The 12,165-nt window shown below is 38.7% G+C and overlaps 2 protein-coding genes across 2 annotated transcripts in view; both read right to left on the bottom strand.

Moving 5' to 3' along the window:
• Positions 1 to 4,840: 4,840 nt before the first annotated feature.
• On the bottom strand, positions 4,841 to 6,545 carry LOC121950294 (N-acetyltransferase 8-like). The gene is made up of 2 exons (XM_042496242.1): positions 6,457 to 6,545; positions 4,841 to 5,689 (listed from the first exon to the last, which is right to left on the bottom strand). The coding sequence occupies exon 2, from the start codon at positions 5,675 to 5,677 to the stop codon at positions 5,006 to 5,008; it is 672 nt and encodes a 223-aa protein (XP_042352176.1). The 5' UTR covers positions 5,678 to 5,689; positions 6,457 to 6,545; the 3' UTR covers positions 4,841 to 5,005.
• A 2,548-nt stretch (positions 6,546 to 9,093) lies between these two features.
• Positions 9,094 to 12,165, bottom strand: part of LOC121958228 (voltage-dependent calcium channel subunit alpha-2/delta-3-like) — a 43,558-nt gene continuing 40,486 nt past the window's right edge. The window contains exons 33-40 of the mRNA XM_042507103.1: positions 11,941 to 12,011; positions 11,737 to 11,812; positions 11,531 to 11,571; positions 10,564 to 10,619; positions 10,319 to 10,436; positions 10,054 to 10,166; positions 9,775 to 9,857; positions 9,094 to 9,254 (exon numbers count right to left, since the gene is read on the bottom strand). Of these exons, the coding sequence (XP_042363037.1) occupies positions 9,162 to 9,254; positions 9,775 to 9,857; positions 10,054 to 10,166; positions 10,319 to 10,436; positions 10,564 to 10,619; positions 11,531 to 11,571; positions 11,737 to 11,812; positions 11,941 to 12,011 (651 nt within the window). The 3' untranslated portion in view covers positions 9,094 to 9,161. The remainder of the gene's footprint in view (positions 9,255 to 9,774; positions 9,858 to 10,053; positions 10,167 to 10,318; positions 10,437 to 10,563; positions 10,620 to 11,530; positions 11,572 to 11,736; positions 11,813 to 11,940; positions 12,012 to 12,165) is intronic.

The following is a 12,165-nucleotide window of genomic DNA, read 5'->3' as shown; positions in this document are numbered from 1 at the left end:
TCTTAATTAGATTTTTTAAATTTAGAGTAACCTGTTTGTATTTTCAAATATTTTAGTAAACATGCCATTTAAAGATCAGAAGCTGGGTATTTCTAACGCATCTGTAAATGCACAGCATGTACAGTTTGCTCTTCTTTAGATAATATCACACAGTGCACACATGCTGTGTGTTGACTCACATGCGAGGCTTTTTAACAGTACAAACCTTGATATGTTTGTCCCCTCAGCCTCTCCAACGACTGACACAGATTAAATATTGCCATCTTGTTTGTCTTTTTTCATAAGTGTTGAACTCAAAGCCTTTCACGGACAGATAGAGCACACAAAAACACTGCCAAGTGTTATAACACAGGCAGGAGTAACTTTACCTCTGGTTTCTCAATCTCACTCTTTGCTTTGGAAAGCTGCCAAGTGTCATTCACCTGAAATGTGTGTGGAGGTGAACTCAAAACAAGTGTCATGTGTTAACTTTGTGGGTACATGGATGTGGAGAAGAGGGGATTCGGAAGATCAGAGAGATGAACTGAAGATGCGCTGAGAGAAAAGGACTTAAATAATCAATTATCTTTATGAAGGTGACGATTTCTGCTGTGTGCCCAAGAGGAGAAAGTGGACTAAAAACTCTTTTGATCATTTATTCATTTACTATTTCTATAAAGCACATAAAACTGGTTTAAAAAACATAAATTACAGACATTTATAAAGACTTCTATTAAATATTCATACAGAAATTCTTTGAATAAAGTACTAAAATTTGAATGGGCCTTGCATTCTTTATTTCATTTAAAGGTACAATTGAATGTCTTAGGAAATATGCCTATGCTAAACATAAAATTGCAGCATGCAATTTCTGACAATATCTACAAAAAATGAAAATTATACACCCAGATTAGATTTTAAGGGTAGATTTTATGTTAGAGCTGCTGTATTGAATTGCATTTGATTGTTTAGGTGTACCTAATAAAGGGGCCACTGAGTGCACATACATCACTCTCATGCCTCTATGGCAAACATGAAGTACAGCTGAAGCATCTGGTTAGCTTAGCACAGCACGAGTGCAAACAAGGGGAAACAGCTAGCCTGGTTCTGGTTCACATTTTAAAACCACAATATGTTGTTTTAACACATTCGTCTTTATATTTTTTAAACAAACAAGACATAACGTGTTCATTTCATTAGGTGGAGGAAACATGTATAATCAAACAAGTAAACAAGAATAATCAGGAACATTTACTTGAAGTATTAAAGGTAAAAGTACCCAATGGTGAAAAAAAACATCCCAAAACTCAAATTTATTCAAAATAATCAGAAAACAACTTACATGTTTATCAAAACTAGCTGACGATTAATTTTCTGCTAATTTATTAATCAACTTTTATAAATGGTTGGGTGGTTTAATTTATAACAAAACATCATATTGTGGTGACCCACATTATTGAGACTTTATAGAGACATTTACCAGAGACTGCTGCTCCTTTAAGAAGCAGAGTTCAGAGTTGACAGAAGGGGATTCTGGGAGATGGAGTTTGAGGGCTTTGTCGTAGCCTTCCTGCTGGTTGACTGGGAGCTTGTCCTGAGCATGTGTTGCTGCTGTTTTGAAGTGAGAGTAAACAGACTCAACTTGACTCAGTCTCTTCATCTCGACATTCCTGCACTTCCAAATTCGTGACCCCGAATGTTGACAATAATGCTGACCGACAACAAAAGCATCAACAACTTTAGTGGTGTGGGTGTTAGTGGATGGACAGTGCTTCCTGCAACGCCAAGGCTGCACTGGCCAACCTTGCCTTGCTGGCTCACCTGTCCCCTACTACTCCGGTTGCCCTAACAATGCATGCCTCTGACTATGCTGTAGGGGCAGTGTGGGAGCAGTGGGTGGGTGGAGCCTGGCAGCCTCTTGACTTCTTCAGCAAACAACCTCGTGACTATGAGAGGAAGTACAGAACCTCCGAACGGATGATCCCGGGTCTCTTCCTTGCCACCCACCACTTCAGATCCTGTTGTAAGGCCACTGCTTCACCGTCTTTGTGTATCGCAAGCCCCTGAGGTTTGCCATGGACAAAACCTCCAAGCCATGGTCCGGCCTTCAGCAGCGTCAGCTATCTGCCATCTCCAAGTTCAAAACAGATATCCAGCACATGGCAGGCAAGGACAACTTTGTCACTGACGGCCTATCCCCGGCGGTGGCAGGGTCCATTCAGTTGGGTCTTGACTATGCACCCTTGGCTGCCGACCAGGCCGCTGATGTTCAGGCGTATCGAACAGCTGCTACTGGACTGCATTTGGAGGATGTGGTGTTTGATGTACCAATACCATGCTCCTTTGTGACGCCTCCATGGGACAACCCCAACCTATGGTGCCCACTGGCTGGTGGATGCACTTTTTTGACACAATGAAGAAATTTGCTAAGTTGGTGGGGCCCAGGTTTGTCTGGCCAGGCCTCAGGATGGACGACAAGATCTGGGCTGGCTCCTGTGTGGCTTGCCAGCATTCCAAGATGCACCACAATACAAAAGCTCCCTTAGCACTGTTTCTAGTGTCCAAAAGGCATTTCGACCATATTAACGTGGACCTAGTGGGCCCCCTACCCCCCTCCCGCTGGTTCACTTATCTCCTTACCATGGTGGACAGGACCACCAGGTGGCTAGACACTGTCCCTCTGTCATCTGCTGAGTTGGCCCAGGTAGTCATTGGGTCCTGGGTGGCTCGCAGTTTAACTCTGAGCTCTGGACTGCAGTGGCTGAGGGCCTGGGGGTGAAACTCCACTGTACCACAACACACCACCCACAGGGGAACAGTCTTTGTGAGCGGTTTCATTGCTCCACAAAGGCCAGTTGAGTCAGCTCAGCAGCTCCACCGAGTGTTTGATAGTGACTTTAATTTTAAGTCAATATATATATCAGAGTTCCGAAAAACTTGCTCCCGTCTATGTGTAGATGCAGAGCTGAATGTGTACAAGGACTGCAGTAAATCAAAATATTGTCCCACCTCGGGACTGCTGGCCTCTATGCTGTTTATGCTTTGTTTTTGCTTTATGCCTGTCCACCATGGCAATAACACAATCTGCCAAATTTTGTCCTGTATGGCTCTGAATTGGCTCAAAAGCCAGAAAACGCTCCACTGTTGTACCTTGCTTGCTAACAAATTGAAAGATAAATGTTAAGTGATCGACATGAGATAGGTCGGGAATTGAATCAACAATAACAGACGAATATTTCGCATCATGAAGCTCTCAAGCCATTACTTGCCTTGTTTTCTCTCCCATCAACTCAATGAGCTCTTCGCACGTTGTTGAGGATAAGTACGAGACGCTCACTCTGCCTCTCTGACCATATGTTTTGATGCGTTCTCCCACAAAGGGGTCAAATTGGGAAATTAATTCTAAAATCCCCAAATAGTTCTCAGTGTGCGGCAAGTCCAGAAGCTCGTCTTTTCCTCTACATGCCAGTCCTCTTTCTCCTAAAAACTTTATCACCACCACAACACATCGTAGAAAATCCCTCCAATATTGCCTTACATCTAAAGTTTGCTTTTTTATTATTAGCTTTATGGCAGCCTAAGCTCAGGGTGGGGTACAAATAAACTAAACTAATATTCTGTCAGACTAAAGCACCAATTAAATCTTATATAATAATAGTTTCCATAATTCAGCCATTCTGCTGCTACATATGGACTTGACCATCATTTTTAACTCACTGAATGCTTTAACACTTACTACAGTAATATGACAGAGTTTGTAAAGGACACATAATCATGTGCTGTAAATACTGCAAATATAAAATTCTGCAACCAGAGTTTCATTACAGACACTTCAGTGTTAGTTGGATAAATGGCTCCCTCTGCTGTCTATTACATCCATCTACCTTCTTGTTGTATGAGAGGTTAGTATGAGAGAATATGGATCAGATATGATTGTTTTATCAACTTGTTGTCACGACTCATACGAGATTACGGAACAAAACTGTAATGTAAAAACTGATTTTTTTAAAATCATCGTCTGTACCATAAACGATAATTCCTTGTTATTGACAGTGTGAGAAGACAAGAACGGGCTGCTGCATTTTAGCTGCAGATTTCAAAACTGAACACAACACTTTTTTTCCAAATTTCTCATTTTGTATGTGTAATTAGATTGTTATAAGACACGTCACCAGTGGTGAATTATAATACTGTACTACCTTTTTATGCTGCTTTATACTTCTGCTCTACTTCATTATTGCACTTTTTGTATATATTGTACTTCTTACAGATTAAGAATGTTAACATATAATGTAAACCAACTAATAAATCATGATGTAATATCATGGGTTAGACTATCGACAGTATATAAAGTAGGTGCACCACATTTAACATTAGAACATCACTAATTATAATCCAGCAATATAGTACATGACTTCTCTGCAGAATGAGTGATTTTACTTTTGATACTTTAAGTACCATTTTCAATACAAGACTTTAACTTGTAACAGAGCATTCTCGCAATGCAGTATTAGTACTTTTACTTAAGTAAAGAATCTGAATACTTCTTCCACCACTGGAATAGACTGTGTTTGACCCTCCTCTTACTTTTGTTGCACATGAGATGAACTTACACCTTTTTAATTGTTATTGCTTTAAGTTTGGCGTCCTCTTGTGTGATAGCACCTTATACAATACCTGTGTGTGTGTACAGGCTGCAGTCAGTGCAGGTGAGTGTTGGAAAACATACAGCAGCGTAAAACCTTCAGGGTGGTTTTATTTCTTGCATGTTTTTGTGAAAAAAATACAATTAAAAGTAATCAATCATTTGTGTAAAAAAAATAGTTGAAACTAGTTTTCATTTAAAAAAAACTTACTGCAATCAACGATCAGAAGAGCAGCAGTGTGTTGTGTATAAAAAATTAAGACAAGTTGCTCTTACAGAACAAAAAAAAGGCTCCTGATATTTGCTCTACCTGAAACTTAGTGTTTTTGTACATAGCTAAAACAGTGACTGTAGTTATGAGAAAAGGCTATTATTTCATGACTACAGGTGTTTTTCCATGATTAAAATCTTCACCCTGGTCAGGGTTACCATCCAAAAAGGGGCATGCGTTTTGGTGTGTGAGAGGACGTGGCTGAATCCGAGTTTCTCGTAGAGGGCCACAGCAGCAACCTGAGTAGAGCTAGTTTCCAGCACCACATTGGAGAAGCCTCGTTCCTTACAAAAGTCGACCACAGTCTGAGCCAACCTGAAGCCCAGGCCCATCCGTCTGTACGATGGTGAGATGATCATTCTGAACAGTTCAGCGTGTCTTTCTTTCCCACTTTGTTTGGCCACTACAGCCACCATACCCATGATCTGGGCCCTCCCATCAACCTCAGCCTCCGCCACCCAGAAACAGTCATCTGGTCTGCTTAGATAGTTTGCAGGGATGTCTTGCATGTCTGTACGGAGTCTCTCCTTGACAAAACTAGCATATAGGTTATGGCAGCAGTAGTATAGGAGGCCCACCCAGGCTCCTGGTAACACCACAGCCCCTAACACGGAGCTGAGCAGACAGCCAGTGACACACAGAGCCAGGGAGATGGCGAGGTAGAGAGGACTGGTCATGGCGTTGTAAAAACATGGACGGATGTGCTCCTGGATCCCGATGCTGAACAGGGTGAGCACCGCGTCCTTGTCTGAGGGACGATATCGGCGGATCACAAGCTGCATGACCAAGAGGAGCTAGAGGAAAATAAAAAAGAGAATTCACTTCTAAAATCTCACAATAGGTTTACTGAGTGTGTTAATTTATTTATGTGTAAATATTATATTTTTGAATCAAGCTGAGATTGAGTCTAAATCTTTGGATATGTACACTGAAAACTGAAATGGACACTGTTTATTTTATTTGTTTGTTTGTTTTTTTGTTTTTACTATTTTCTGGCATTAAACAATCTAAACAGCATTTCTAAAATAGCAAATACACAAACATGTCATTATAATCGGATGTTTCCGGCAGCAGTTTTGCTTCCTGCCGGTCAAGCATTTAACTGTGACAACCGTGTGATGCATTTAAGGCACTAGCTCACTTTTTCACGTGCTGTTTTCAGCAACACCTAAATAGACTCACTGCCACTGTTGTTATTAACAGAGGAAACTACAGTTTCTGAGCTGTTCTGTAGTATATTAAACAGTCTGCAGCGCTAACCTAAACTGTAAAATCACGACATGAATCACAACCAGATGACGTTATCAACCAATGCAATCAATTACAGATAATCCGCTACCCGATATGCTAGTTTTATACCGTGAAACTAATAGTACACGTGATTTAAAGCTAACTTTGCAGAGCTACAGGCATGCTGTTAACTAACAGCTCAGAGTGCAGAAAAACCCTCCTGTTGTACTCGTCGCAAAACACACTTAAATGACACTTCGCGTGACTTCACTGTTTGCCAGCTATAACATCACAAATTCACATTGTAATTAAAAAAATGTAGTGCTGTTACATGTTGAGCCGAAGCTTTTGAGCGTCTGTTGAGGTCGAAAAGTCCGGAGGTCAATGCATCTGAAGATCATTTCCCTGGGTTGTATAGTGACGTCGTCGATAGCGCCGGGTGTGGATCATGGATCTATAGCTGCAGTATGGGGGTCATTTCAAAACTGGATATCTGAAAACCACTCAGATTCCCCAAAACTGAATTATGAGCTCATTAAATGTGGTGTTTTACTGGAGGACAAAAAATGGAACATATGTATAACGCTATATTTAACAAACAATATATTCACAGATGTCGATTTATGAAAATCAGACCAATATTTCTTGTCTGAAATATATTAGAACTAAACAAGCCTTGCACATAAATAGTTTGATTCATATCTTAATTCCTGACTAGATCTCTGACTATTTTTATTTTCTCCTTTTTAAAAAAAATGTATTTCTTTTGATACTTGTGTGTTTTTGTTGTTTATTTTATGAAATGACGTTTAGTCTGTAATTTTACTTGATGCTCCTAGTCATGAATGTAAAAGCCAGTTTTTGATTACGAATAAAATTTAAAGGAGGAAAAATAATCTATAGCTGCAGGATCCTATAGCTGCTGGGCTGCAGTAGAGGAGGCTGCACATTCAGAACTGCAGTTTTTCGCCACAGCGCCACCTACCGACTTGGACAACCCTTTCGGAGATTAGGGAGTACGACCGAGTACCACGGACAACAAATAAGTATGAGTAAAACTATTTGAAACCACGTCTTTGTATTTGAAATTTTAATTATGCATTTCCATATAGAAACGTAGTTTATTTATTTTATTTTCAGCCCCTTCAAGAGTAAACTGTCTGTGTTTCATGTATACTTGATTTCATTTTGTAAGTCTTATTTGTTTCTGTATTGTATTATTGTGTATTTGTTGAATCTGATATGTTTTTGTATCAAATGCGTACACTGTTTCGTATGCAGAATTGTCTACTGGAGTTTGTTCAATAAAGTTAAAAAAATAAATAAAAGTGTGAGTACTGAACGTGAATAAAGATTTATTTGTTTATTTATTTATTTGTTTGACGTTATAAACAAGTTTGTTGACTGGAACAGTTGGGATTCTTTTTTTCCGCCAGTAGGACACATGCCGTTTGTACCTCACCATCGCTGAGGAACCTCAGACCTGGAGGGTGTAATGTACACACACTTAAACTGTTTTGTACGATATAGCCAAAATAGCTGATTCTGAAATCTATACTTTGTGTTTGAAGTTGACTGGTATAAGTTTTAGAACTATTATGTATTTTTCTCAAATCAATTAAATTGCTGTCTAAGATTAAACCTAAAGTTAAACTTAAAGCTTTCCAAGGTTTACAGCTAGGGGCAATTTTGAAATTGAGGTTCTTGATGTACAAAACACAAACATGGGTTTCAAACTGCATTATAATTTAGCTGTTTTCCTTAAGAATTGGGCATTTACTTAGTTTTACACACATTTGTAGCAAAAAAAAATCACTTGACTCCTGTTTTTATATACATATATTTTTTATTTCATTTTATAATGTGTTTTCTGTTTAATGGTAGTAATATATATTTGTTGTAACTAGATTTATTTCTTCTGAGACTTCTGTGATTTTGCATTGTAAATAAACTATTTGCATTTACAACGTACAGGTACTGTATAAACACTGTATGTGTATGTATGTTTGTTTACATGCCCTCCCAATAATACCATACTTTGTACTGTTTTGTATTTGAGTTTTTCAGTTAGGTTCTTTTAGTCTCAATAATCGTTGTTTGTCAGATACTACACATACTGTACCAGCATCATCACACCCACACTTAAAAAATAACACATGGGATAAAAAAAGGAAGTAAAATATGTCTTTGCATTTATTCATCTGCTTTCTCAAACATGATGTTGCGAGTATGTGTTCCACTCGACAAATTATGGCTGAATACATGAATGTAACACTCTGATCTTCTTTTTCATGCATCTTTAGCTCATCTGAAATGAAATGCCTTTTGCTTTAAAACAAGGAGAAACTGGCAGAATAAAGCAAGTTCTTATTTACTGTTGTCTCTCACTTATTATCTTAAATGATCCATATTGTCACAGACACTGAAATTATTTCAATTACAAAATAAAATATTTAAAGAAAGAAAACTATGACGGCACTGTCCACTGTTTTTAGCAATTAACTGCCAAAAATATAGACCGCTCTGCATTCTTTTCACACATGACAAAAGTGCATTTTACATTCCACAGACGTTTACATTAGCCTTCTTTTTTTTTTTCTTCACAACAAAGACAAACACATTTGATGTCTCAATATCATCCTGCACGCAAAGGACTTGTTTTACACTTTGAGAGGAATTACCTGTACTCTTCGGCATTTGAATTTTACTTTTCACACACTGTATTTCTTTCACGTATTTAATTCAGCACACATTCAGGACAATATGGCAAACTGTCAGTGATGTGATCTGCAATGCTTTGTGCAAAATCACCAAGCACTCCCATTATTCTCATTTTCTCTCGCTACACCACATCGCTTATGTTTTCTGCATTAATGGATGTGAGTCTCAGTGCTACAGATAAAGATTTTTTTCTTATTAGAGTGCTGCCTGTTGCAGAGGAATGAGCAAATTCATTTCTGATCTGTTCTCTATGTGTTTATACGTATCTTCTTGTTGATATAGTCCTTACTGATCCTTCAGTTCTGCTGCTGTCGGTCACCTGCTGATGGTCGCTGCTATCAGAGGGAGCAGAGCTGCTGTTAGGGGACCGTAGAGGCACGTTGCTGAACCACACTCCATGGCATTTTCCTGCAGAAGAGACAGACATTTGTGATACATGTGGAGCTATTCAGGATAGTTTAAATATTAACAGGGTGGAGTTACTGTATTGTTTTATACTAACATCCCCCTTTTTTTAATCCATATATGCTATGCTATATGAAAATGTGGTTATTTGCATTTTGATGAGAGTTAGATGTGAAGGTTAATACCACTCTCACCTTTTTACAGTAAATGTGAGGCTAAAGCAGCTAGTTAGTTAAGCTTAGCATAAAGAATGGAAACAGAGGTAAACAGCTAGCCTGGCTCTGCTTAAGGCTGAAAAAACAGCCTATAAGCAACTCAAATCAGTTAACATGTTAACAACACTTTTAAGTTGCAGTTCTATGGGGTTTATGTGCTGGACTATTCTTTAGCAGTGACCTGTTGGAGCTTTGCCGTCACCATGAGGTTGCCAGGCAACCAGTGAAAACTCCATGAAGTCAAGAAATACTCTGACAGGTAAACCAGACTGTTTCTTTTGTATGCAAACAAACACGCGTCTTCATACCTCAGGGTGGAATGGATGACATGATTCAGGCTTCTTTCTGTCCTTCTGAAACTTCAGTCTGTCGCACTTTAGAGACTCGTTGTGTTCAAAGGCGTCAAGGATGCAGTTTAATTAACAGAACACATCTATATCTTCAGAGCTTCACCAACATACGCACAACTAAATTTACCTTGAAGATGCAATTATACAATTCTCGCAGTCATTTATCCATGCATAGTTTTATGATCTACTTTGTGATTCCACATATCAAACATCTTTTTTTTCTCCTAGAAAGGATATACATGATCTCGATGGGATCCATGGTTACTGGAGGAGAACTGCTGCAGTCACACTTATTGTCCACAACAACCATGAAGAGGTTGCTGCTGGGAATCTGCTGTATGACAAAAGATCTGCAGCCCAAACAAACACAGAGTGGAATTAAACATTTATGATAATAATAGTATTGACTAAATATCTCTTGTTTAATATGGATAGGTAGTGTTAGGAAAGGCGGTGATTGTTGGATGATTCACTGTGTTTCTAAGTGGGGCTGCAGCATTACCTGACACAGCCATCACAGTCAATGTTGCCCGTTGTTTCTTTGATGGTGCGTTCAGAGACGAAAGCAGGGTACTCTGTATCACATGGCACCATCGTCGTTTTACCCCGAGATCTCTGAGCTGAATGTGTGACAAAGCAAAGTTAACCGAACTGCAAAAGTTAACAAAACCACACATAAGGTTTCCAATTCTCCTGCTCACACACTCTCACACATGCACGCCTGCAATGATCAACAACGACAGTTACCTTTGACGGAGAGATCCACGTTCCACCAGCTGTACAGGTTAAATTCTAGCAGGAAACTTGAGAGAGAAACATAAAAATCACATTAAAACAAATGTTTCCAATGGCAGTTATGGGAAGATATTCATTTAATATCAATTAAAACAAAAATAAGCATCACTTATTATTGTATACATTAATTATCTAATGCCATTTAAGCACAAAAATATAAGTATTAAGTAACAGTTAACCAATGTATCTTGTTAATGGCTGACATGCTGAGTAACAAAGTAATGTTAGTGCATAGCTGAGAGGATGAAATATGAAAATGCCTCCTGCCAGTCGCCAGAGTAATGTTAGCATTGTTGTTTCTGCAAACCACAGATATTTTGCATCTGAATTCTGTTGCAGATACATTGAAACTTTACATTTCTTAATGTTTAAAAACACTCTGAGTAATGTATTAATAGGTTCAAGCACAAAAAACAATTTGTTACAGTAAGTAAAAGATCATGTTTAGTCTTTAAAATACCGGTTTTGGTGGTACAATCCAAGCAGAAAAAGCAGCAATGAGTCTAAAAAACACTCACTTTTCATGGCACTATCCCTAATGGAAAAACAGCGATGGGTTGCCTGTAAACACCCACATTTGGTGCCTAAAAAGCTGCTGGAGAAACTGCAACGACTCACTAAAAAACAACCAGTTTTGTTGTTTTCAAACAGAGGTCTGCAGCTCAGCAGGCGTCTCATCCAGGTGTCATGCCATCAATCATCCCCTCCACGTTACTGATAACAGTCACCTCATAAAATGTCAGTTTAGAAACATTTTATATGTTGAAATGTGCAACATACATGTGGTTTGCAGGAACATATGCAAAATATTATTAATCAATATAATCTCAAGAGTTACTACATTGTGTACAGCATATCATTTAATTCATGGGCCTATGTGACGTACACTTTTTAAATGTTTTTTTTGTGTTATTCTTACATGACAAGTTCAGTCAGGAGCCACTTAATGACAGTGAAGGGCTGAAAGAGATTGAAAAGAATAAAATGTTAGTTCATTTTGGGACGGTACTCTGTGCTGATGTTCCACCAGAGTGAAAACTCTGTGTCACACACATGAAGATACACAGTTGTTAAAATGTTGCTTCTAAAGTCTCTATTTTAAAAACTACCAGCTGATTGTCTTACATCTGACAGAGTGCGTGCACTGTCGCTGCTCCCAGAGTACTCTCTGCAGAGGGCCTGGTAATCGTACAGCGTGATCCTGCAACACAAACGGAGCAGCGGAGGTTGTAATAACCATCAAATATGACATTTATAAGAACACGTTTATAAAGTCAGGTTAAATGGTTTATTTGAGAGCTCAGGGAAACGTAAGGTTGAGTCTCAGACCTTTTGAAGGAGCCCATTTGAAGAAGTTTGCTCATAACAGCACCTTCCACCTCTCCAAAGAAGAGCCCTGTCTGAGAGAGAAGTTATGTCAAAGCACACCAGCACATGGCTTAACATATACACTGAGTGGACAAAATAATAGAAACATCCAATAAAAACAGATTAATTCTGGTAACTAAGGAGGCTGCAATTAAAAATTATTTTCTCGTTTTTAAAACTTTACAG

This window comes from Plectropomus leopardus, chromosome 2 (genome assembly GCF_008729295.1).
Source record: "Plectropomus leopardus isolate mb chromosome 2, YSFRI_Pleo_2.0, whole genome shotgun sequence".
Classification (NCBI taxonomy): domain Eukaryota; kingdom Metazoa; phylum Chordata; class Actinopteri; order Perciformes; family Serranidae; genus Plectropomus; species Plectropomus leopardus.
The sequence above is the reverse complement of the archived record's forward strand: the minus strand, read 5'-3'. Positions and strand labels throughout refer to the sequence as shown.

What these genes read in the sequence shown, in the direction of transcription:
- LOC121950294 (XM_042496242.1), bottom strand. Translation starts at nt 5,677, where the DNA reads ATGCAGCTTGTGATCCGCCGATATCGTCCCTCAGACAAGGACGCGGTG.